Source organism: Ictalurus furcatus, chromosome 5, assembly GCF_023375685.1.
Source record: "Ictalurus furcatus strain D&B chromosome 5, Billie_1.0, whole genome shotgun sequence".
Taxonomy (NCBI): domain Eukaryota; kingdom Metazoa; phylum Chordata; class Actinopteri; order Siluriformes; family Ictaluridae; genus Ictalurus; species Ictalurus furcatus.
The window spans coordinates 3,681,128-3,707,522 of record NC_071259.1 but is presented as its reverse complement, the minus strand read 5'-3'; the positions used below and the strand labels follow the sequence as shown (position 1 = coordinate 3,707,522).

The 26,395-nt window shown below is 41.6% G+C and overlaps 1 protein-coding gene across 1 annotated transcript; it reads right to left on the bottom strand.

The window, feature by feature from the left end:
* Positions 1-704: 704 nt before the first annotated feature.
* On the bottom strand, positions 705-25,988 carry LOC128607424 (glutamine--fructose-6-phosphate aminotransferase [isomerizing] 1). Its single transcript, XM_053624270.1, has 19 exons — positions 25,904-25,988; positions 21,521-21,628; positions 21,309-21,416; positions 21,088-21,213; positions 20,619-20,677; positions 19,672-19,806; positions 19,489-19,550; positions 19,226-19,305; positions 18,282-18,393; positions 15,731-15,894; positions 13,506-13,601; positions 13,289-13,386; positions 12,961-13,081; positions 12,264-12,421; positions 9,417-9,531; positions 5,838-5,965; positions 4,843-5,010; positions 3,181-3,342; positions 705-2,994 (listed from the first exon to the last, which is right to left on the bottom strand). Exons 1-19 carry the CDS (start codon positions 25,908-25,910, stop codon positions 2,950-2,952), a joined length of 2,052 nt encoding a protein of 683 aa, XP_053480245.1. The 5' UTR covers positions 25,911-25,988; the 3' UTR covers positions 705-2,949.
* Positions 25,989-26,395: the final 407 nt, after the last annotated feature.

Genomic DNA, 26,395 nt, shown 5'->3' with positions numbered 1-26,395 from the left:
AAGAAAGAGTAAGATGTTAAAAAGCTCTTCTAGTTACCCAACGCCAGTGATCCTCTTGTAGAAAACAACCCAAGACAAACTGCCCCAGAAATCTTTATAATTGAAACCATTCTTTTTCCTGGAAGGCACGGAGCACCATCTTCTCCAAATTCATAAAAATTCAGGTTTCATCCAGAAATATGCGAGGAGAAAAACACTAACAAAGACAAGTGCTGCCATCGCCCACCCCCCACCCCGCCCGCCCCCCCCTTCACATACAACGCCCTGAGAGAAACCATCAGATGTGTAGAAGCCGTATTCAAGCTTTATGAAACTTTCTAGACATTTTCAAAAAGTTACCTTACATCAGAGTTAGGCAGTCGTGAAGCACTGCGGTCTAAATAAACCGTCAGTGCCGAACTGATCCGATGTGAACAAGACGTTCCTCAAGGGTTCAGTGGATGATTAATGGTTCTAGGTTTATATTCTGAAAGGGCTCCCCTCAGAGTTCTGCTTCAACTGTAAAATAAATTTCCGTACAGATTTATTTATGAATACATTTCAAACGTAAAAAAAAAAAAAAAAAAAAAAATTGGGCCCATTATGAAACCTGTATGATACATTATTTTGTTATTTATTCGAATCATAATACTTTTTTTATTCCTGAACTTTCCACTCACAGAACAGAACTTAACATTATTTATAGAGCTACTTGTCTTCCCCCCCCCCCCCCCCAGTTATTGCGATTTGGATTAAACCCATTCAAAGCAAGTGACCAGTAAAATAAGCTATTATGTATTAGAGCTCATTAGTAAATATAATAACCTTGACAATGGTGGGTTCCACTAGTGGAACAAAAGAAAATAAATCACACCGCATTTCAAAAACCACTGCTTATGGGACAAATCTAAAAGTCCTATATGGACAGTAAATCTCCGAGATGGAAGTGATAAAAACAGATGTGATTACAGAAGGACAAGAGAACAAGCAAATAATTATTGACAATTTTATTGCAACTACTCGGATCGTAAATAAAATCCCATAACCACATTCAAAAACGCAATGGCTTGATACAGCGCCGTCGTTTTAATCAGGGAATAAGGCTCTAAAACTGCTACAAGAGACTCTGCAGCATTTACGAACAAGGAATTTTCTTTTTCGATTTTGGGTTCATCTATACATGTAGGGTGGAATTACAGTGGAAATGCATAAAATCACCCCCGACCTGACTGCTAATAAAGCACTCAAATGAACAAGAAGACTGTAAAATAAGGGAATAGAAATGACCAATAAATAGAAAATGTCTGGTGGTAACGTAGACCTGACGAAACGAGCGCGTGCACCTCGTTCAACTCGGCGCTGGATCAGAGCTGACCATCAGAAACGTCTACAAGATTTAACAATAATTCGTTGTTATTATTATTGATAAGTATTTCAACAACATAAAGGGAAAAATTCAAAATAACAAGATGCTTTCACACTTGGGTATACAGGCATTATAGTAATAAAGAATATATCAGTAAAAAAAAACAAAAAACAACATTAATAAAGAAAAGACGAAGAACCAAAGAACAAAAGCGCACGTATAAATCATATGGTCCCATGGTAACATTCAAAGAGGAGGAAGGTGGCATGGTGTGGAGTAGCTGTGTACACAAAGGGGGGGGATTTACTTCATGTTTTCTGCTTTGACTGGCAGCTACATTGTAAACATGAAACTCATATTCTTCAAAGTAAAAAAATAAAATAAAATAAACACAAACAAAGCAAAAATACCTGGAGATTATAAATTCAAGGCTGCTACATTATGAACCTGGCTTCATAATAATGTTACAGAGGAACTGGAAAGCCTAAACTCCTCTGCCCTGAAGACTTTCCCATGGTGGAAAAACAACCCGACTGTTACAAAAGTGCTGAAACTGGAGACTCCTTCCATAAATGGTCAATTTGTTTTCTTTCACTAGACTTAGATTGTGCACAGACGTCCATGGGGAAGTCCCCGTTAATGAGCCGTTACTATAGAAACGAAAGGAACGAAAGGCATTAACATGAACTGGAACTACTCTCGGAGTTACGGTCATAGAAAATCAACCCACAGCTTCAGATTCGACAGCGGCGTAGTATAAACAGGTGTACGTCAGGACAAGTTGGCTAATGGAGCTTCACGGCACGCAACAGATAACAGGCAAAGTCAGTAACAATAAGATGTAACGTGTGTAACTGTGCTGAAGATAAAATTCAAGTAAATACAGAAATCAGAAAAATCCCTGCAGTCAGGACTTCAGTATCTAGTGAGACCTTGTGCCAGGCAAGGCTCCGAAAAAAACAAAAACACGACGAGCACGCGAATAACATGTAGATTCTCCACTGTGACGACGGAGGAACGCTGACCACGTTCGACTCACGTTGCTACCACTATGCTGACACGACCTCGTGTACGATTCGGCGAGAGCACGTGACGTTTCCGTCAGCTAGCGTACGGCAGGCCGAACACGTCTACGCGTTTATTATCTTTGACATGAAGATCGAGAACATTTACTATACCGCTATATAAAAGAAATAGTACTCAGTGGGAATCAGTGGAGAGATGAATTAAATGTCTGGCTGTAGCAAAGCAGCATTGATAGACTAAACTGCACATGGTAAAATGTAACATAATACACCAAGATAAACTACTGTACTAACGTGGATTTCGATTAAACCACCCGTCACAGAGGAGGAAGTGTGTTAAAGACGGCCGCCCCACACCCTGCCACCACCGATTAATAATACGACACAATCGACAGCCGCTACTCCTCACACAGAGGCTCAGAAAGGAACAAGGAAAAAAAAAATGTTTGAGAAAGAAATGCTATAGAATTATTTGTTTTTCAATTCCTTTCAATTCCAGTATTTGTGTGTGTGTGTGTGTGTGTGTGTGTGTGTGTGTGTGTGTGTGTGTTCAGATTCTGAAGGTGACACACCAGGGCTTTACTCCACCGTGACGGACTTTGCCAAGTTCCTTGGGCAATCCACCTGCGTTGAGAAAAAAAATGAAAAAGTATCATAAATAAACACATTCAGTTAAATTCTTCTAATACTGAACTCAAGCATGATGTATAAACGGTCGGTGTGGGAGTCTCGGAAAACCAGTCGGATGGCGCCGTGACGGGAAAAAAAAATTAAAAAAAGGTGTGTGTGTGTGTGTGTGTGTGTTCTTACATCGTATCCTCTGAGCACGGCCAGGTGGAAGGACAGCAGCTGGAGTGGGATGACACTGAGGATCCCCTGCAGACAGTCCACGCAACGCGGCACTTTAATCGAACGGCTCGAGTTCTTTATGGTCTCGTAGTCGTCCTTGTCGCAGATCACTATGGGACGACCCTGAAGGCATGACACGACACAATTTACACTCGCACCGCAGGCCAATCAGCAAAGAAGAGCAGTTAGGAGAAGTGGAACTGCAAAGGAACTCCTAAGCTAAAAGGTTATTTGACTAATTGAAGTGATGGAAACGGATGAAGAAAGAGCGAATGCATCCTGGAATAAGAAACAACCCAAAACATAAATCCACAGCCCTCTTGGACTCCAGACCTGATTTAAAGAAGGCAGTGAATGACATCTTTTATAACACTAAGGTCTTCTAATCCTAAGGGAGTGTAAACTTTTGCACTAAAAGGCTTAATCTTAATATACACTAAGAGTCAAAAGTTTAGACACACTCATGCTTTATTTTTATTTCCCCCCCCACATTTTAGAAAAATAATAATAATAATAATAATAAAGTCATCAAAACTCTGGAGTAACACAAATGGAATTATGGGAATTATGTTGTGATCAAAAATAAATAAATAAATAAATATTTTTAATTATTATTATTTACAAATTTTAGCATCTTCATAGTAGACGCCCTTTTTGGCTAGAATTTGCAGAAATGTATTCGTGGCGTTTTCTCGACCGATTTCTTGAGGAATCTCCCCGAGATGCTTTTTAAACAGTATTAAAGGAGTTCCCACCGACGCCGGACACTTTTCCGGAATATTTCGCTCCGAGTCGTCCGTTTAAAAAAAAAAAAAAAAAATCATTTTGTAAATAAAATGTTCGTTTTCTAATGAAAGGAATGAAGACGTCGGCACGATTATATTTTTGTCTACGACATCGATTTCATACGTTTAATCACACCCCTTCAGATCAAAAGGTTTTTAAGATCATGAGAAACATTTCAGTCGAGTGTCCACAAACTTTTGACCGGTAGTGTACATTCACATGCTGTTGAAAATCCAGTTGCTTGTGTAGATGTACTGCATAACTGCCATTGTATATATTTCAGTACTCAGAGTGTGAGGGTTGGACCATGTTTTTATTTCCAAGTGGGGACCAAGTGATAAGGATATTTTTTTGAGTTAGTTAGTGGGCGGCTGTGGCTCAGGTGGTAGAGCGGGTTGTCCACTAATCGTAGGGTTGTAGGGTTTCGATTCCCGGCCCACGTGACTCCACACGCAGAAGCGTCCTTGGGCAAGACACTGAACCCCGAAGGCAAGTTAGTGCCTTGCATGGCAGCTCTGCTAACATTGCTGTGTGAGTGTGTGTGAATGGTTGAATGAGACACAGTGTAAAGCGCGTTGTAGAAGCGCTAAGGTTAAAAAAGCACTATATAAGTGCTGACCATTTAGTTAGGTTTTTTTTTAGCTGCTGCCTTTATTTTAAAAAATAATAAATTAATTATAAATAAATAAATAAATAAATAAATAAATAAGCCAAAATGTTATTGAGGTTAGAGTTTGGTTTAGGTGTTGGAATACTATAAATGAACTCCATTAATAATTATGTCAGTGGAAGGTCCTGACAAGGATTGTAAAAAGAAGGGTGTGTGTGTGTGTGTACCTGTCTTGCCACCACTTGCTGCAGAGCATTTTGGCACTTGATGTATGTGTGATCCCTCATGATGATCATTATAACAGGCATGAGTTTGTCCACCAGAGCCAGAGGGCCATGCTTCAGCTCTCCTGCCAGGATGCCCTCAGAGTGCATGTAGGTGATCTCTTTAATTTTCTGAAATCACACACATACACACACACACACACACACACACACACACACACACACACACACACACACACACCAGGGGGTTAACAGTGCAACACCAAGTTAGGTGCAGTTGTACACTTGCCCTAGTTTAGCTACAATTCTAAACAGAAGTGTACACTATATTACTACTACTACTACTACTACTACTACTAATAATAATAATAATAATAAACCTGATCATGGAGGAGGAGACAAGAGGAAAAGGAAGCGTCGTCGAGATTCTCAACGGTCATTACAAATTCAGCTGATGACATTATTAACCATTTTTTGCTCTTCTATTAGTCTAATCTAAACAATGTCCCTGTCCCCATGAGACCGAGCGCGATTTCTCAGCTCACCTTTAGAACCCGAAACACAGAGAAGGCATAACAGCTCTGAAGCGACTTTAAAAGGACAGCGATGTCACACGAGAGGAGAGTCACGAGTTGTTTTTGGGCTGGAGGACGCATTTTTGTGGGATGAGCCGCCTAACGCGCACATGCACATCGCTCGAGTTCACTGCAGCGAGCTCTTCTCTGTGGTGTAACGAAAACACACTCAGCTGCATGTATACAACTGAAACTAATTATGCGCTCCATGTCATAACCTCGCCGTTTGGGGAAAAATCTTGCCAGGCGGGAATTAAGGAAGTCGTCGGTATTCCGGGTTAGCGTGAGAATGATAAGTCGCGTGTCCGGGTCACTGATACTGAATGAGAATGAAAGCTACCATGAAGGAGAAGGGGATGTGGGGAGGATATAGGAGGGAAATGAGGAGGAAAAAAAAACAAACAAAAAAAAACGCAGTCTCACCAGCGCTCCCTCCAGGCAGGTGGCGTAGTGGAAGCCTCGGCCCATGATGAGCACGCTCTTCTGCTGGTACAGCTCGGCCGCCAGCTTCTGGATCTCCTCATCCAGACTCAAAACCTCCTTTATCAGATCTACACAGAGCAAGTGAGGAAAAGCACAATGAGTTTGTTCAGGTCATAAACCGCCATCCCTTCACCCTTGTCGGAAAACAATAAATAATAAGCACACGAATAAATAACTAAATAAAGGAACGAATAAAATATATAAACAAATTAATGAACAATTGCAAAGAATATTCTAGATTAGAATTACACATAAAGCTCATTTATTTATTTATTTATTTATAATAAGGACTTTATTAGCAATATATGAAGTTTTTTCATAACCATTAAACCCTCTCCAGTAAGTAAGCATGTGGTTAAAATCTGGACATGTGACTCAGTCTGACCAATCAAATGTTTTAGATTTAATGTGGCTCGTTTCTCTCATTCGGTCAACGGTCCTCCATGGAAATTACACACAAGGACAAGATCAGGTCAGGTTAGGAGAGTAGCTGGAGCTGGTGCTGTGAAGTGCCTGTGTGTCTCCTTCCTTTGTTTAAACACTTGTAAACTGCACATAATCCATCATGAAATTTCTAACTCCCCCACAATACACAGTGTGTTCACTGTTGTCATTACTATAGCAACCGATATACAGTATATACGCCTGCAGACATGACTACAGCCCAAACCATTCATTTTCAATGTGGCACTTGTGTCTAAAGACTGTGTGAGACTTGTTATATTTTCCTGCTCCATTGCTGGAAACACAAAACCTCACACAATGGCATCATTTAATTAAAAAAAAAAAAAAACAAAAAAAAAACAACATCTGAAAGTTCCCATGATCTTCTCATGAATTTTCCCATTAGAAAGTATGAGTGCTGCAAGTTGCCAATGACAATAACTGTGCAAAAAAAAAAAATTAAATAAATAAATAAATAGCTGCCTCGTTTTGTTCCCATCCATTCCGTCTAATGCTAATGTGAAAAGTAGCCGTGCCTACGGAGCCACAAAGCCACACTTCAAAGTCTAACACTGGTCTAATATGAAACTTTGAGGATTTTTCCTTTTGATACTCAAACAATCGAAACAAAAGAACTGAAGCAAAGCACTTGTGCAAAATAAACACTAACAATATTGAAAAATAATAAAAGGCCAACTGGATTTGTAATAACATTCAACTGGATTTGAATTGTTTCTTTGTTCTACAGCATTTCATTCTACTGCTCTCTCTCTCTCTCTCTCTCTCTCTCTCTCTCTCTCTCACACACACACACACACACACACATACACAGCTGTTATGGACAGCATCAGCAGTTTTGAGCCTAATGAGAAGAGTGAGCTACGATGTAGGAGGAACACTGCCAACACATTCCTGCAACTGTGTGTGTGTGTGAGAGAGAGAGTGTGTGAGTGTGTGAGTGAGTGTGTGAGTGAATGTGTGAGTGAATGTGTGAGTGAGAGAGAGAGAGCATTGAAGTCTAACCCATCAGTTACTTGTGGTCCAATAGAGGATTCCAACAGTGACGGTCAGAGCTGTACACACACACACACACACACACACACACACACACTTCCCTGAGGACAGAGGGGTCACATGAGGTCAGTGTCCTCTCATAACCAAAAGGAAATCTCTTGTGTTTTTTTAATTTTTTTTTTTTTATTAAATTTTACTCAAATAAAAGCCAAATGTTCGCACAATCATCGCATAGTCATGGAATGCAAAAAACATGGAGAAATGTAACTGTCATAAAGGGCTAAACAACTGCACACACAGAGTACAATATATTATGACACCCATGCCAAATCTTCTTTCTCTACTTGAATGACAGCAGTAATGGCGGGTGCGGGATTAGTATACCCCACACCCCTGCAATCAGGCACGAATGCTAATACATTTTTGGCAAACACTAAGGGTTTTCAATCTAATGTTATAGTTTACAGGAAGTCAGTGGAGGAAACACCGCAGGAGTGTGAAGTTAATCTACCTAACGGTACTTGAAGGACAACCAGCAGTTCATCAAATGCAGCAATCAAGACTTAAGGCCTCAGTGTACACCACGCAGGGTTGACATGGGGCCGGCTTCTACGAACAACATGGTGTAATTGTATACAGAGGTGTAACGGTATGTAACGGTATACAGAGGCGTCCGCTAGGTCAGACACGCTTCATGACCAAACCTGTGACTTGTCATTATAAACGAGGCATGACTCTCGAATCTTGGTCAAGGGATTGAAGATGACTCTTGGTCAAGGGATTGAAGATGACTCTTGAATCCTGATCAAGGGATTGAAGATGACTCTTGAATCCTGATCAAGGGATTGAAGATGACTCTTGAATCCTGATCAAGGGATTGAAGATGACTCTTGAAACCTGATCAAGGGATTGAAGATGATTCTTGGTCAAGGGACTGAAGATGACTCTTGGTCAAGGGATTGAAGATGACTCTTGGTCAAGGGATTGAAGATGACTCTTGGTCAAGGGATTGAAGATGACTTGAATCTTGGTCAAGGGATAGAAAATGACTTGAATCTTGGTTCAAGGGACTGAAGATGACTCTTGGTTCAAGGGACTGAAGATGACTCTTGGTTCAAGGGACTGAAGATGACTCTTGGTTCAAGGGACTGAAGATGACTCTTGGTTCAAGGGACTGAAGATGACTCTTGGTTCAAGGGACTGAAGATGACTCTTGGTTCAAGGGACTGAAGATGACTCTTGGTTCAAGTGATTGAAGATGACTCTTGGTCAAGGGACTGAAGATGACTCTTGGTTCAAGGGACTGAAGATGGGATGCCATACCTTTATTGTTTCCAACAACTCCTGCTTGCCATCCTGTCGGCACGTTGCAGTGGGAATTCTTCTTTTAGTGTTCATGGAAAGCACTATGTATCAACCAACACGAAACCACAGAGACATAAAGACTATGATGCTCATATTGAACATCCTTTCAACACACTTACTACTGTCTGACTTCCACCCAGAACAGGACGGGTTTCTTTTAAGCCTGGTTCCTCTCAAGGTTTCTTCCTGACATCACCTCAGGGAGTTGTTCCCTCACCACTGGCTTGTTCATTAGGGATCTAAATATACATCCGGATTTCTGTGAAGCCGCTTTGTAAAATCTACTGTTAAAAGCGCTATACAAATAAAACCAATTTAAACCCGTTTTAGTATGCAATCATATGAGGTTTCATTTTACCAGAAAAAAAAAAAAAATCCATTTATGCTGTACAGGATAAAACTACACGCACACGCTCCAGAATCAAAAACGATGACGCTGACGCCAAGCAATCAGTGAAAACAAACATCAGGAGTAAAATGGCTTCCCCCTCTGGCTGACCTCTCATAAGCCTGCGCAAATTCTGTACTGGTGGCTTCTGAGGAAATCTTCTTCAGGTTTCCAAAAGCCAGCATGATTCTGAAAACTCCAACATAAATCTCAAATGCGCCGTGTTCGGGGTAACTGCAATTAATCTCCCCGAACGATGTGTGTGTCTAAGAGACAGACGGAGACAGAGTGTGAGACACGGTGTTTACCTGGCAGCACTCTGAGGCCCTGAATGATCTCCCGCCTCCTGGGCTGCATGGAAATTCTGTCCGAGCACATGAGCAGGGCGAACATGATGAGGGCCACAAACTGGCTGCTGTACGCCTGCAAAACACACACAGCGACCGAGTAAGTAAATATATTCACACACACAACATGGTTCCTACATGCCTGATGAACAAAAACAACACTCTGTGAATACATCTTTCCATAAATGGCTGGGTTTTTTTTTTCCTTCTAACACAACTGGCGCCAAATCTCATTCACTCTCTTTCTCACTCACACAGACACACACTTACTTCGGGCTGAAACGGATTCTGATGAAAAACAGATCATCTGAATACTATAGATTTGTATGATGGGGTGGACGTTGCTCTGCTACCATGGTAACAGTTAACGAGAAACCACAAAGTGCAAAGTAGCGAAGACTTTCCTCTGGCAGAAAACTTGCTGACACTGAAGACTCCTTCCATAAACGTTATACAAACATCTACTCACCTATCAATTTCTAGTTCAACCCTACATGAAAGCATTCTGCGCACGTGTTTCATATAAAGCGCCAACAACTGCCCATAGACTTCCATTATAACAAGCTTTTACGTGGTTGTTATTTCCTTAACCTCATGTTGATTCGTATCTGTGGTAATCACATGTATGCTACAGACGTGGTAGGTAGAGGATTAGGTGGAAAAATTCTCTTAGGTTGAAAGGTTTTCCCACAAGTCACTTCTGCACTCTTTCTAGCCCACATAACATATGGCTTGGCCATCATCTTCCTCCTACTCGTCCTCACTTTATCTTCAGTCCTCAGAGTCCTTCCTTTGTTCTCTCATGCAGAGACGAACATATTTTACGCTCTTTTGGATTTTACGATTTCTACTCGGCTATCGATCGGACGCGATCACACACAGAGGAAAGGAAAGGGGAAAAAGAAAGGAAAAAAATGTAAAATAGGGGGAAAATTTTTAAATAAAAACTTTATTACAAATTTTTAAAGACCAACACTTCCAGCACAACCCAGCGCGATTCTGCCTCTGAAAACGTGTGCGCCGTGCTCTGCATAACTACAATTTACTACTGCAGAACATTTCTAAGAACCAGAAGAACCCTGAACGCACGAGCCGAGCCTATTATTGTCACCTAAAGCGGAATAAACATTACGGACATATCATGATGTTGAAACGCTGCGGAGCAAAAGCGTTCGCACGCATCTAATTGTTTTATCACAGATTTCACGCGAGGCTCGTGCAAGAACACGACTGAATCGTCCCTACAAGATACGACACTGCCACCATATCTATTTATGCTTATTCTGATTATATTATGCATTATATAAGCAGAGTTAGAGTTACCGACCTTAACGTATTCTGCGTAACAGCACCTGAGTACGCTGTTACGAGTGATCACTGAAAAACATGCCAAAGAGCAGTCTTTTCCTCCTCAATAAATAATAAAAAAAAAAAAAAACAGCAATCTACATATTAATCTGAATTGAATGTAGGTTTTGAACTCTCAGACATTAAAATTGACACCACCTGGAAGCCCCGCCCCCATTCCCCAATCTCGCACGCTCTCGAGACTCAGCCCTCACTTACTATGAAGATAAACGGAGAATGTTTTGAGTTCATTCATGTAGAATAATATCTCATAAGATTATGTCATGATATATTTTGTGTATCATGATACAAATTTTTTATTTTTTTTTGCCAAATCGAATTCCATACTCTCTCTACTAAACCTTCTTTTATGTGTTTTTACATTGCAAGGAACCAGGGAGGAACTCGTTATACAGCAGAGCCCATGGAGAACAAGCTACATCCGATTCACACTATAATAGCTTTCACAGGCTCAATCTGGCAACCTGATTAACTGGAAGCTCTGGGTGGGAGGATGAAGGAAGAATGGATTTATACTCTCACTGAAAGCGAGATGAGAAAGTCAGAGTCCCGTTTCTGTATGCAGTCCTCAGACCCACAGCTGGGGGAGGCACTTTAACGAAAGATGACTATTACAGATTCGTCGCTCTCTCACCACTTGTGAGAAAGTTGCTGCTGTTTTGTTCCTGAAAAACAGCCTTGTACGTAATTACATTTTATAAGATTCTTTATAGAAACTTTTTTTTTCTAGAATGTTTCTGATGGCATTGCTATTAAAAAAAAAAAAAACACGTCAAAAAAAAAAAAGAAAAAAAAAGGAAGGAGAACCTCTGTTTTAGGACCTCTTTCACTCCATAAGCTTAATAAAGTCTTCATTTGATGTTACACTTATTAAATGTATTTAACTCTACCGTTCCAAAATGTAAATTGCATTTCATAACAAAAGCTCAAACTCGGTTATAGTCCGTGAGCGCAAATCAAACCGAACCGCTCTCGAACACGCACTCGTTATACACGTGAGCTCTTATAAAACAGTTCCCATGTGGGCAACACTGTAATAGGCTGATGATTTCACATTCTTGCAGCTGCTCGCCTGCTTGAGGTCCTGAATAAATTGGGCTTTATACTAGCGCTGAGAACACCTTGCTCACGCCAAAACACCTGTTCGTGCGCCCGTTCCCGCGTTAACGAAGCCATCCGATAAATTCCTCAAGGGCGGCGTTGGAGCGGCGAGTCCGCTCGAACAGAAAATGACCGTTACGATACGTTTTATATCTGCTTCTTTATTAGTTGAAATAAAACGCATACTTGTTTTGGAGATTCAGAACCGGATTTGGTTCAGAAATCTGCGTAAGTAACGACACAATTAGCATCATGCTAGTTGGAGCGTGCTTAGAGTGTATATAAAAAGAAGCGTGTGATGGTGTGTTTAGTGCACGTGTCGTCAATAGAAGGACCCACCTTGGTGCTGGCCACTCCGATTTCAGGCCCGGCGTTGATGTGGACGCCGCAGTCAGTCTCACGGGAGATGGAGCTGCCCACGGTGTTGGTGATGCCCACGGTGAGGGCGCCGCGCTCCTTACAGTACCGCAGTGCCAGCAGGCTGTCCGCCGTCTCGCCTGAACAAAAACCGCCATAGGACCAGGGCTGATATTATCCGGTTACTACACACGGACACGGTCGTGTGTATTGTGCTGCTACGAGACTATCAGGTACAGCAGTGCTGCTGGGATTTCTCAAATCTGACACATGAAATGTTAAAGGACTATCTACACACACCGTACTTGGTCTTTAGACAATCTTTACAATGCTATAAACTGTAATGTCTTGTAATGACGGTAATGCCTTTTCATAATGTGTAACGTAGAATAGCTTATGAACGCATTGTAACGGAAATGTTACACTACATCCATCAGCTCTAAACGTGTTCAGAGCCTGAATCACATGACCGCTGTGAGCTTTGTCACAGTTCACTCAGACACCATTTTTTGAAAAAAATCTTCCCCAGTTTTTAAATCTAGCCAGCCCTAGGGGGTCTAAATTTCTTTTTCAAAATGGCGGACGAAAAAAAAATAAGACATTTAATCTCGTATGCGGACGAGGACGTCGACAGAAAGTTCAAATACGAGCGACGCTTTTGATCGCACACGTTCCTAACCTGACTGGCTAATGAAGAAGCACACGTCGTCTCGGAAGACGGGGGTGTTGCGATCCAGGAAGTCGCTGGCCAGTTCCACCATGACGGGCAGCTCAGTTAACTCCTCCAACACCTGACGGGTCTGAGAGGGGGGAGGAAAAAAAAAAAAAAAAGAGAAAAGAATTATAAATCACACCTGGGTTAAAACTCAGAAATTTTACTAGCCTGGTTTTCCCTTCAAACATACTTACGAAAACATACTCTGTTATTAAAGTTATTAAAGAAAATTAGACATTTATCATGATTTTGTATGACTAGATTGAATGTGTGTGCGTGTGTTTACACTCACTGCCACTCCTGCATGATAGCTGGTTCCACATGCAATAAGGATGAGCCTCCGACATCTCTGGATCTCCTTAATGTGATCTTTCAATCCTCCTAACGTCACTACACACACATCACATCACAGAGGTGTAAAATCTTCTCGCTCGGATAAACTCAATTTTCCTTAACTAAGGTTTCTAAGGAAGGAGCTCCGTCCTTCACCATAACTCACACCGTCTCACCTGTGTTGTCATCGAAGTTCACTCTGCCCCTCATGGTGTTGACGACAGACTCCGGCTGCTCGAAGATCTCCTTCTGCATGAAAGAGCTGAAATTACCTGCGCACGGGTGTAAACACAAAGGCACAGGTAAGCCAGAAACAAAAACACGTCCTCGACTGTTCCGATTCATGCTGTAGTTAGAAAACCGAGGCACAATCGCAGGGCTGTATTCCCCAAATTCCCAAAAGTTATCTCGATGTTTACCCGGGGAAAGTTATGTGCATTCAGAGTTGGGCTAAGGTGGTTATTTTCTCGGCTCTTTAAAAATAAAAATAAACACAAATGCTATATGATAGGACTTTAGTATAAAAGCGCCAATATACTGCTGCACGAATAGCCCTAGATGTAATCATCACAATCACTGCAAATTCGGTTTAATTTAACAACATGGCTTCCACGCTCATTATTCGATAGCTTAGAAAATAGCACTTGATCCAGCACATCTATCGCTTGCCAACTTGAAAAACTTAAGAAAGCCAGGAGAGACTAAACCAAGGTCATGAAATCGTAACGCGTGCCTGGTATGCCGTACTTTTACTTCTCCGCCATTTTTTCGAATGAATAAAAGAATGGAAATCTTCCATATTTACGCCTGACTTTTAATTGTTTCGGAATTTTTTATCTAGAAGAAATTTGCTCTTCGATTATAAGTCGCATCTTTGATTAAGAGGCTTACGATTTAATACTGGACTCAAAACGCCACACCTCTGTTTCAGGAAAACTCCGCCCCTTGTCTGCAGATCCCACACAACTGCCTGAATAGGTCTTAAGTCCGTAGTTGCGCGTGAATTCTGAATTACGGATGTGCGCAATTTCGGTGTTAAATCCTCAGTACACACGCATAACTCAACACTGAATACGATACACAGAGTGCACTTGTATAAGAGCGCAGATGAAGTCCATATAAACTGGACTCACAGCTTGGCAGTGAACTCACACCTGATATCTTTGCCAGAATACGATCTCAGCCCTCAATTATTCGCAGTCCCCCCCCCCCCGTGCAAGAACCGAGGAACTCCCAAACAGAACAACAACAAGGGGCAATGCGTGTGGAACTGATCTGGTTCGATTGTGTTTTGGTTTTAAAGCCATTTGGACGAGATCATTTAAGAGGATTCTCCAGCATGAGATTTCTCACAGCTGCTGGAATTATCTGGCCTGCTCAAATCACGACACCGAGGCGTAATAAAGAAAGAGGTTAGTTTTCCGCTCGTTAAAGAACGATCGACGAAGGCGAGCGGAAAGCGTTTCGGGGTGAGAAATGTCACAGAGCCGGTTGCATCAGAAATGTAGGTCATGAACACTTCTGATAATAGAGAGAGAAAGACAAGGTGGGAAAGGTGTAGTGCTGCCCCCTGGTGGTAAAGAATATACTGCATCGCCTCAAAGATATTTGACCTCCACCGACCCTGAAACACATGAAATATGTTTGAAAATATTTGTTTATTTGTTAGTTCTGCCGTGATGTTGGTAATTATTCTGTGAAAGGTTGTAGGTGCAAATGTTGGACTCAAAGTCCCAGAAGGCAATGCAGCTATACAATGCGGTTGCGCTGAGTTACAGCAGGGACGCAGTTTGAGAAGTTAGCGAGCTATGAGATGATATGTGTGACTAGATGACTATCAATCAGAAGGCAATCAATCGAACAGCACTGTGGGTAACGCAGGAAACCAAACTAAAAACAGACCAACATGTCAACTCGTTTCATTAATCCCTAGATCTTCTTCACAGCTGAACATCACAAATACACACTGATATTTACGTCATTCAGGATGGATTTCACTTTAAGTGCAATCACTCCTCGGAACAAACCGGTCAGGCAACATTTCAAGAATGAAAAGGCAAAAGTGAAAGCATAGTTTCAGCCTTCTGTTGGTACACAACAATACGTAAATGCCTCAGCTGGTTTCCCCCTCCTGAATCTCACTCTTTTGCATACCTGTTCATACAGGTGGGTGTTGTCTACAGCTTTAAATTCCTGTCAGAGCTGCTGTCATATAAAATTAAATCGACACCTTCCGACCAAGCAGACTCGAGACTTCAACAGCTCTGTGGTATATGAACCAGTAATAAGAAGCTCACTTAAATCTCACTCACCATGATCTTTCTTTAAAAATAAAAATAAAACCCTGTTTGAATAAAGTTCAGTACTCTGGGTACTGAGTGCCTGCACCGTTCCGTCTCACCCTTCATGATCTGCTGCAGCTCCATCTGCAGGGTCTGGATGGCGCGAGCAGGACGATCTCCTGCTCTCCGTTTGATCCGGTGGATCGACAGACGGCCGTCCGACACGGCGGCGATGTCGTCGTCTTCCAGGAAGATGACTCGGTTCGTGTGCTCGATCACAGCGCTGTCAAAAATCCAAAAAAGAGGGGAAAACTGTAAACACTTATGTTTGTATAAAGACATCTTGCAAAACGAGGAGGAAAACAGGACGAGTCATGCCGAGACTAAAACACACACGTTACATCATCATTTCTTCGAAACATCTGTTTCTAAAGCAATCATCCCAAATATTTTGCTTAATATGAAACAGTTAGAACGCAATTAATTCAGACGGTTTTGGGAACAAAATATTTTTCTGGCACTTTTATCGTTTGAGGTCAACATCCTCTCCTTCGTATAAACTTAATGAATAAATATTTGAATCAAAACAAGACTCGATGTCACAATGCACTTTTCTCAGAAATATTGTCATTGCTTTGTTTTTTTTTATTATAATAAGTGAATGGAAGCAGCTGATTTAATGTTAAATCATATCTCAATTAAAAAAAAAATGTTTACATTTTACATTTAAATTTCTGTTATGAATAATGTCTCAATTTCTGATTTAGCTCAAAATTAGTTTATCACATTTGGCCCCCCACGTTTTAAATAATTTATTTTCATAGACATGAAATAAATGAACATCGGATTTTTTTTTTTAACTGAAACTAATGTTTTGCGGTCACTTTGTTAGCACACCTAAATAAATAAATATATATATATATATATATATATATATATATATATATATATATATATATATATTTGTGCATCGCAGAAAAGTATCACCGATATTCATATGACATTTGTTGGCATATCACCCACCCCTACTGTGTAGTCCAACCTTTACACTACCCGTCAAACGGGTGTTTTAGAACACCCCCAAATTTTTATTGAAATTTACGCAGTTCAAGTCCAGCGAATAATCTGAAATGGTACAAATAAAATAAATTACATTTCAGAGTTATACAAAAAGGCCTTTTTCAAGGAACAAGTAATGGGTCATCAACTTACAGATGTTCTGCAGCAATGGAAGTAAATTAAGCCTTTGAAAGTTGATGCTAAACAATTCCTACAGGTGTCCAAACTTCTGTTGATTACTTACACACTCTCTTTCTGTATAAAAGCAGTGTTGGATAAAAGCGACTGTGTTACTACACCCACTGAAGCACTATTTGGACAGTATTGTACTGCAGGAAGTAGTATATCGCGGTCATAATGGTGAGAAAAAGGCGAGTAACAAAGGAAAACAGACAGGCCCTTAAAAGGGCCCTTAAAAGCCCTTAAAAGTGTAGGTCTTTCCTTTAGAGAAATTGCAAAGAAAGCCAAGGTGTCAGTGGGGACAGTTTCCTACACCATCTAAAGGCACTTGGAAACTGGAGGAAACTCTGACAGGAAGAGGTCTGGCAGACCCAAAGCCACGACAGAGTCAGAAGACAAGTTTCCGAGAGTCAACCGCTTGCGTGATAGGCGGCTCACAGGACAACAGCTTCAAGCACAGGTTAACGCTGGTCGAAGTAAGCAAGTCTCGGGTTCAACCGTGAAGAGAAGACTTCGAGCTGCAGGTTTGACATGTCGAGTGGTAGTAAGAAAAGCCATTGCGAAGATGGCAAATAGGAAAAAGGGGGCTTGCCTGGGTCATGAAGCACCGCCAGTGGACTAGAGTATTTTTTAAACCGCCGTCGAGTAGGCGAAAGGATGGTTCCTCGGTGTGTGGCACCAACTGTCAAACACGGAGGAGGGAGCGTGATGGTCTGAGGCTCTTTTACTGGATCCAGAGTGGGCGACTTGCACAGAGCGAGTGGCACCCTGAACCAAAACCACAACAACAGCATTCTGCGGTGCCATGTAATACCCTCTGGTATACGCCTACTGGCTCAGGGGTTCATCCTACAGCAAGGTAATGATCCAAAACATACCTCCAGGCTATGTCAGAACTACCTAAGTAGAAAACAACACCACGATAGGCTTCAAATCATGGCAAGGCCAGCACAGTCTCTAGACTTAAAGCCCCCGTCGAGCTGGTTTTGGGATGAAATGGACAGAAGGGCGAAAAGCAAAGCAACCTACAAGTGCAACACATTTGTGGGAACCTCTGCAACAGTGTTGGGAAGAACTTTCCGAACGATACTTGATTTCCATTGTAGACAGAATGTCACGAGTGTGTTCGGCTGTTATATCTGCGAAAGGTGGCGACTTTGACGGGTCAAGATTTCTGATTAAATTTTGTTAAACAAAACGATTCCATTTCAGAGTACGTCGAGACGTCGAACTGCGCGATTTCCAATACAAACTGAAAAAACGGAGGTGCTCTAAAACTTCTGAGCGGTCATTTATACAGCTTCGAACAAGCTTCAACTTAAACAGAAAAAAAAACACAATACTTTTATTATTACTTTCCTTTTTTATTTAATCCGAGATGAACTGAACGACACTGAACCGTAAGAGGAGGCAGCGGTGAGTGTGACAGACCTGGCATCAGAGGCGAAGTAATACTCCACAGCTTTCTCATCCACGGGAAACAGGCAGGTGTCCTGGTCCATCCTGGGCAGAGAACCACCACAGCTCTTCTTGTCCAGACCACCTAGTGAATACACAATAATACAATACAAATTAAATACAAGATGTGACCTAGCAATCCAAACTGACTAATCAAAATACATGTATGTGTACTGTATACGCAAGGATAAATCACTTGAGAGGTGTGCTGTTACAGGAAAATAATCCAAGACAGGGGGGGCGTGATGTGGCTCGACGCAAAGCGGAGCTCCTCTTGCCACCCTGAGGTTCATTATTCATTATCCCGAAGCGTTTTATTCCTCTTATAGCACCGCAAACTCCCAACTACTACGATTTCCGTTCATTAAAGAGCGACAATTGATACTTTTTATCCATTTACAGTTACACTGAAAACAAGACCTTCCCTCGCTAACCCCTCTTTGAGTTAATACAACCAAAAAAAAAAGTGCTGAAACTTTTCCAATGAGAGATACCTTACTAACTGTTACAAATCACTGACACTGGAGACTCCTTCCATAAATAAATAAATAAATAACCACGTTAACTTTCATATATTTTTCCTGGGTTAAATAACATGACGCTTAATTGAAATCCGTTCATTTATACGCTTTGATTACGTGGCACGTCCACCGCCATGCAAGTCCTTGTGAATGAGCTGTTACTATAGAAACGATAACCTTCATATAGAACGAGCGCATTTGGATAAGCATGTGATCTGAATTAGTACACTACTAGCCACAGCTGCGGCTATAGAAAACGAATCAACACCTTCTGACCAATCAGAATCGAGAACTCAACGGCGCTGGGTACGGGATCGAGTCGCTGAGGTGAATCCAAGACAAATATTTATTTCGAGGTTATTTGTAGACCTATACACTCTTGCACGTGACACTCACCTGAGCGGTAGAGGATGGAAATGTGGTCGGTCGAGAGCTTGTGGTCGCTCTTTACACCCATCAGCAGTGGACTTCCTCTCCTGTAGAGACACACGGAGCTACACTCGTTACATCGTCCCGAGGCTTGATTCTCTTCGAGCGTGAACAAAACCACTTCAAGATGACCCAAAAGTGCAACGTAGTCACTGTGACGTTATATTTATCAGACAGATTGATCTAAATGATCATAAGCACAGGTCAATAACTTCACTTTGGAAACGTACCTCGTTCCCACAGCCTCTCCCGGGAAGTGCACGCTCTTGAACACCAGGGCGAAGGCTCCCTCCTGATCACACACACACACGCGCACACACAACAGAACAATATGGTTTAAAATGAGCTCGAATGTACGTGGATGCACACGCTCGTACCTCGTTACGATGAAAGGTGCAAGGTTAAGAGCTCACCAACTGCAGGGTGACCTGCTCGACGAGCGTGGCGAAGCTGACCTCGTCGTTCTCGCGGTTGTCGTACATGTACTTCACCAGCTTAGCGATGCTCTCAGTGTCAGTCTCTGACTCAAACTCATAACCTTTACTCTCCTGGGGGGTTCAGAGCGATGATTAAAAAAAAAAGAAAATACTCCATAATCAGACAAAATGTTTATAAAAAAAAAAAAAAAAAAAAAAAAAAAAAAACCTCCATAATGCGAATATAAGAGGTGAAAGTGGAGCATTTTGTGCGAATGTACAGCTGAACGCAAACGTCTGAACACCCTTAATATGAAGCCAGGAAACCAACAGCACATCGGATGTACGTTTCAGATGTGCTTTAATCGAACGAGCAGTTTTTACAGTCTTTCATAAAGAAACAGTCAAAAAATTAGGCACGCTTAGGCACCCAGCTGTGCTTCACTCCCGGAGTCCCGCTCCGAGAACCCTGACCCTCATTATCACGAGGAACTTAATGGTCAGACGGTGTGTGTTAATATGTTAATACTTACAACAATCAGTTAGTTTGTAACAGTTATAGAAACTGGATTTCTCCCCTCAATTTCTAGATTCATTTTAGTGCTGGTAATGCTGTCCTTTCATACTTTAAACCTCTGTTAAATGTCAGTATTTTCATTTTCCTGACTGCTTACAGCTCGAGAGTCTGGGCCTGTTCAAACTGCCAGAAATTCAACCTAAAATAAACATACTGACAGCGTTAAGAAAGAGGCACGTTTAAATGAATTAATTAATGAACTAAATGTTAACCCTTCAGCTCGCTAAGAAAACGCCACTTGCCGACTTTTCATACTACGACACGCCAATAAACGAATTCCTTACTAAATCCCAAAACCCGACAAACCAAGGGTGTGCAAACTTTTGCGTTCAGCTGTACGAGCATTTTGTGTGAAGTCTTAACTTACCAGGAACTTCCTGAGGTCTTTGTAGTTGGTAATGATTCCATTATGAATGACGATGAACTCTGTTGGGAAGAGAGTTTCAGCGTTCACACTTGGTGTTTATTCCCTGAGGGTCAGTCTTGTTAGCGAGTGAATACAAGGAGCTTGGCGACACGTCCGATCAGAGTCATTTTTAAAACAAATACAAGCCGGTCCCGCTTTAACCCTAATCCGCATAGCGTACGGCGGTCTAAATGCTGCCTGGTCGCACAAACGCTACTCTTAAATTTAGGCAAGCCGAGGCTTCTTTGCGTTTAGTCAGGCTAAATGTTAAACAATAAACCGATACTGGTAATAACAATACCTGCTAGTTAGCCTGTACTAGCTTCGACTCGGTAGTAGCGTTGTTATGGTTACAGTGTACGGTGCACCTTTGTTTGGAGAACGTTTAGGAAGGCGTTTAGTTAGCGTCTAGAAATCCGTCGGGACCCACCGTTGTGTTTGTCAGATCTCTGTGGGTGGCTGTTGACAGGACTGGGAACGCCGTGTGTGGCCCAGCGCGTGTGCGCGATACCGAGGTGGACGTCGAACTCCACATCTAGATCAACGTCCTGCTGCTCTGTAAGCGTCACACGCACAAAAATTTATAATAATAATAATAAAAAAATCATACATCTATGCGTGTTCACTCTGATATGAAAAGCATCATCATACTGTGGATCTCCTCGTCCAGGACCTTGACTTTGCCTCTCTGTTTGATCAGCTGGATGCTCTTGGCATTGCTCTCCCAGTCCTTGCTGTTTCCTCCATCGATGCCCACACCTGCAAAAGAACAAACAAGCAGATAACACACACACACACACACGCCTCAGTGTCTGAGCAACAATGCCACTCGACGAGTGTTAACAAAAGGTGTGTTTGTTTACCTGCCGAGTCATAGCCGCGGTACTCCAGCCGCTGCAGACCTTTGAGCAGGATCTCGAGGATCTCACGGCGAGTGCGAGGGACGTGATAGTTGAGGTACGCAAATATTCCTACGGAGAGAGGGAGAATGTAGTACTGATCGATGGATCTGAACTTAAGGGATAGTCTGGAGCCTATCCCTGGGGACTTTGGGGGAGGAGGCAGGGGACACCCTGGTGCGTCATACGCTTTACCAGAACCAATCAGCAGCTCCGAAGTATTTAAACTAAATCTAAATACATTTTATCAGCAACAGATTGCACTGAAGGTCTTCCTGCGGAAGACACAAGCAGACCTCGTACAGATCGGACTGATATCAGTATCTGGTTCGGTGGCGTAGACAATACAATCAGAGACTAAACATCACCCCCACACCACACACACAGCGGCTGTGATAAGGTCTTAAAGGACATCTATCTTATCATTACAGACTGCACAGTCGTGTCTGCACTCGTATTTGTTGTATTTCAAGCCTTTTTCCGTGCTCTGGCTCTGAACTAGTCGGGTCACTCACCGATAAAAACGACCAACACTGATTTTCATGACTCGGAGATGATTAATAAATGAGGAATGATTTAAGATGACAAACACTTGCAATGGCTTGGTTCCGTTTATAAAGTCAGGTCTACAGCTAATAATAAAAATCTGACGATTTGGCGCTAGTTCGTTCGATTGCTCTCTTCCGTGCGAAAGAAAGGATGAGTATAACTAACGTCCATTTTATTTATTTATTTAACGATCTCAAAAGTACGTCGAGTAGACGAGTCAGGAACTCGGGCGTCTTGGAAAAGCGGTGTTCATGGCCGGGTTGAACGTTTTGAATTTGTAGTTGCTCGGCAGACAAGACAAACAAGAAGAGAAGAAGAAAAAATAATTGGATTGTGTTTTGCAAAACAAGTTTTCGTTTGGTATGGAGCTATATTTAGGATAGGTCCACATTAATCGAACTGAAATAGAACTGAAAACTGCACTTTCGTTTTTTGAACGCTCCCCGTCTACACGGGCGTTTTCCAATAATTGCTTCTTCTGAAAACATTTACATGACTATACTGCGCATGCGTAAAGACGTAAGACGCTCCGGCCTGCGTCATTTCTGTCAGGCGTTTATTTAAAAATTCAATCTGAAGGTTGTACAAAGTGACAATCGGTCCCTCCAGGACAGATTTCGCGATTGCAGAGGAGCAAAAATTATCCGGAGGAACTCGCAAGTTTTCAAAATGGCAGCAGCGTGTCCGCAGACGTGGGCCGAGACGCGTCATCGCGACGTGCATTCAGCCGAAGGTTCCTCTCCGATTCACGTGCGTCGAACATACGTACAGCTAAAAGGACTCATTTACCAACTAACATCACCGCGAAAGACAACACGTTTTGTACAAATAGTTTTCCACATGTAATGTAGACGTAGCCTTAAACTTGAAGCACTGTGTGACGCGACCCGCCGCCTGCTGCACTACGCACATCGGCCGAGACGGTCCTGCTCGCAGTGGAGCGGTTTTTACGGTTTTTAAGCAAACTCTCCTGCTTACTACACCCAAGTAAACATGTCAAGAGAATATAAAGATGATCGTTAGACTCCGATAACAGCTTTACGTGCAATGCGAGGACAGGACGCGGCAGTTTATAGCTGAAATTTCGGCCGAGTTTTCAGACGAGGACGTGAACACGACGAGCTGCGTTAGAAACTTCATTAGACGAGGATAATAATCATAAACTCGTCCTTTTCCTTTAGTCTGTATTCATGCACTGTTTTAGCCTTGTCCGTTTCTGCGCAACCAAAACAAAATAAACAATGTCTTCTTTCACTTTTAGTCGCAACCTGAAGCAAAAAAAAAAAAAAACCCGGAGAAGAAATGCAGACAAACTGGCTGGTCAGCGTAAACATGGCCCAGCGTATGGAAATAACCAAACAGAAGCAGCATTCAGTCGAGCTGAGCGCTACACACTGACGTGTCTGTCAGACGAGGGTCACACAAGGCTCCGCTTTGTATCGGATCAGCGGTCAATAAAACACCGAGAGACTGCGGTACTAAAACAGAAGCGCTAATACAAATCCATAAAAATAAAACAATAGATAAAAAAATAACAATAAAGTACGTTCACGGTCCATCACACGGTCTTCGTTTGTTGTTCGGCCGTCTTTTAGTATTCCCCCAAAGGGCTTTGAATCCACTGCGACGCCACTGTATGAGACTTAACGTTATACAGGAGCAGCGGATGAGAAAATTACTTTTATTCATCATTCCCTGACATTTTTCAAAGAATTAACGTTCAAAACCTGCCAGAAAATAAAAATTAAATCGCTGCATTCTTTGAAGAAATAAGAAAAGAAAACGATACACTACATGACCAAACTTACGCAGCACATCGTGGAACAATAATACTCCTAATACTAATAATAATAATAATAAACTTTACTTTATATAGTGCCTTTAAAGCAATTTCTCAAGCACTTTACACAATAAAAAATACAAAGAAGGAAACACACAGATAAACACACAAAGCACGCCCCCCCCCCCCCCCCCCCCCCCAAAGAAACCGACCCAAGATAACAATTTGCCTCACAACTTTTATACAACTAAAAATATACTGGTTATCAGGTCACACGTACACGAGGTGACATACTGTGTAGGGGTGAACTCGGTGCAGTCGAATACATCCAGGAGAGTACGCGCTGCTGCATTTTCACACATCTGTATAAAAACTGATTGGTCTAGTTTTATAAATGATGCCAGTTTTACCGCATTTGCAACGAACACACCTTCAACGTCTCCTGCCTTGAGTGATAAAGATGCAATGAGAGATGTGACATGAGCGAGAAGTGTTCATAAACCCTTTCATGCGTACACACAGTATACACACGTACGTACAGTCAGTTTAAAGCTATTTTTAATGTACATTTTAGGGAAATATAAGATGTAAACCACCTCCAGATCACTCGAGATCATTACGGTCAATTAACCTAAACTCCCGACGCCGCAGAGACTCTCAATCTGCGTCGCTCTCGATCTTTACTAGCTTTCTACAAAAACAAAATAAGGAATAACAAAAAAAAAAAAACTACAAAAAGAATCCACTGATAGCTTTAGACTCTTGTGTTTTTTTTTAACTGTAAACTCTTTCTAATGTTTGTTTGGGGGGGGGGGGGGGGGTGTTGTGCAAGCATCCTAAACTGTATAACTTTTTTAAATTCAGAAGTGATATTTTCTATAATTATTTCGATAACTCCAACATTACATTTAGACTGGAATGTTAGTGTGGAAGACTTATTATTATTATTATTATTAGTATTATTATTGTCGTTGTTCCTATTGTTATAACTATTGTTGTTGCTATTATTTCAGGCATACTGTTTAAGACTCTTTTTTTTTTTACTCAAAGACAATCCATTTACTTTTTGAAACAAGTGAAACTGGATAAAATAATCTGTATTATAAATAATTTATGCATAAAAGGGCTGCAAGACATTTCCAGATTAACATGTCACGTGTCATCCTTAGATTTGAGGGCAAACATTCCTCCAATAAAGCACAATTCCACTAGAGTAATCATTTTGGATAGGACATGAGATGGTGAAGATGTTTTAGCATGTTTAAAAGCTTCCTCGTTTAAATACGTGTTTTGTTTTTCTCTGCAGTTTAAAGCAGAGATCAGATCACTCACATCCGGATGAGTAATGAATGAACGAATAGATAGATAGATACATGAGCGAGCACGGCTGCGTCCCAAACCGCTCCGTAGTCCCTAGCTACGCGCACTACATAGTGGCCGATAGTACTGCTTCGACGCATTCTGTAGTGCGCTACGAAGTCAGAAGCGAGTGGCTTGGGATCAAACCCGAAAGGAAACTACATTTAAGCGTTAGAGGCAAGCGTGAGGATGTAAACTGAAAACAGAAACGTTTGTTTTAAATATATAATTACGTAGATAATAATTACACTTATTACTTTTATGAAATAGCCAAAAATCATTAAACAAAACATTGATATTAAAGCGGAAAAGCGAGGAGGTTCAAGAAACAATTTAACAGTAATTATATATGTCTCTTCTACTAAGTGTATCGGCGTATCATTATTTATAACTCGCCAGAATTACACTAAATGACAGAAAGATTTTTAAAATAATAACAATAATTCTCTCTGTGTGCTCGCGTGCATTTATCGTTAGTTCACGTAAAACGAAATGCTAACATGCTAACGCGCGTCCATCCAAGCTGTTATTATTATTATTTTTCACAATTACTAATATAATAAATACTTCCATACGAGCCAACTCCTGAAGAAATACCTATGTACTACATGATATGACTCTATGCGAATAAAATATTTTCTTTTTAATCCCACACTCACCACACATGTCTTCGGCACGGTATCAAACTACTGTTTCTTCCTGCGACTGAATCGGTGTCAGGCAAAAGTCCCGCCCAACGCCGACCCCTATTGGGCGATATCGAGGCGTTTACGTCGTAGCCGCGTCTGATTGGTCGAATACGCTGTCACTCGCGCTCCCGTGCCAACAGAGGCAGTTTAGACGTGGCAGCAGGACGCGTCCATGATGTGGGCCGACAACTGATCTGCCCTCGGACATAATCACTGTCATGATGAAATATAACAAGTTCCGTGTACACACCTAAAGATGACAGAATATAACGAGTTTGTAGTTAGTGTAAGCAAATATAGCGAGAACAGGTTTGATTAGACGCTTACACACCCACACACACACATCACACTCTTGAACATTTGAACATGCAGACTATTTCTAACTGTAACCCGAAGGTTGATCAGACAAGTAGACCTTTGTTGTCTGTGTATGTATTCAACCCCTGGTCCATACTCCAAAAA

Coding starts and splice junctions, on each gene's coding strand:
- LOC128607424 (XM_053624270.1), bottom strand. Junction 13,602..15,730: donor GCTGCAGCAGATCATGAAGG/GTGAGACGGAAC, acceptor ACCCGTGCGCAG/GTAATTTCAGCTCTTTCATG. Junction 2,995..3,180: donor CCGTGCTCAGAGGATACGAT/GTAAGAACACAC, acceptor TTCTCAACGCAG/GTGGATTGCCCAAGGAACTT.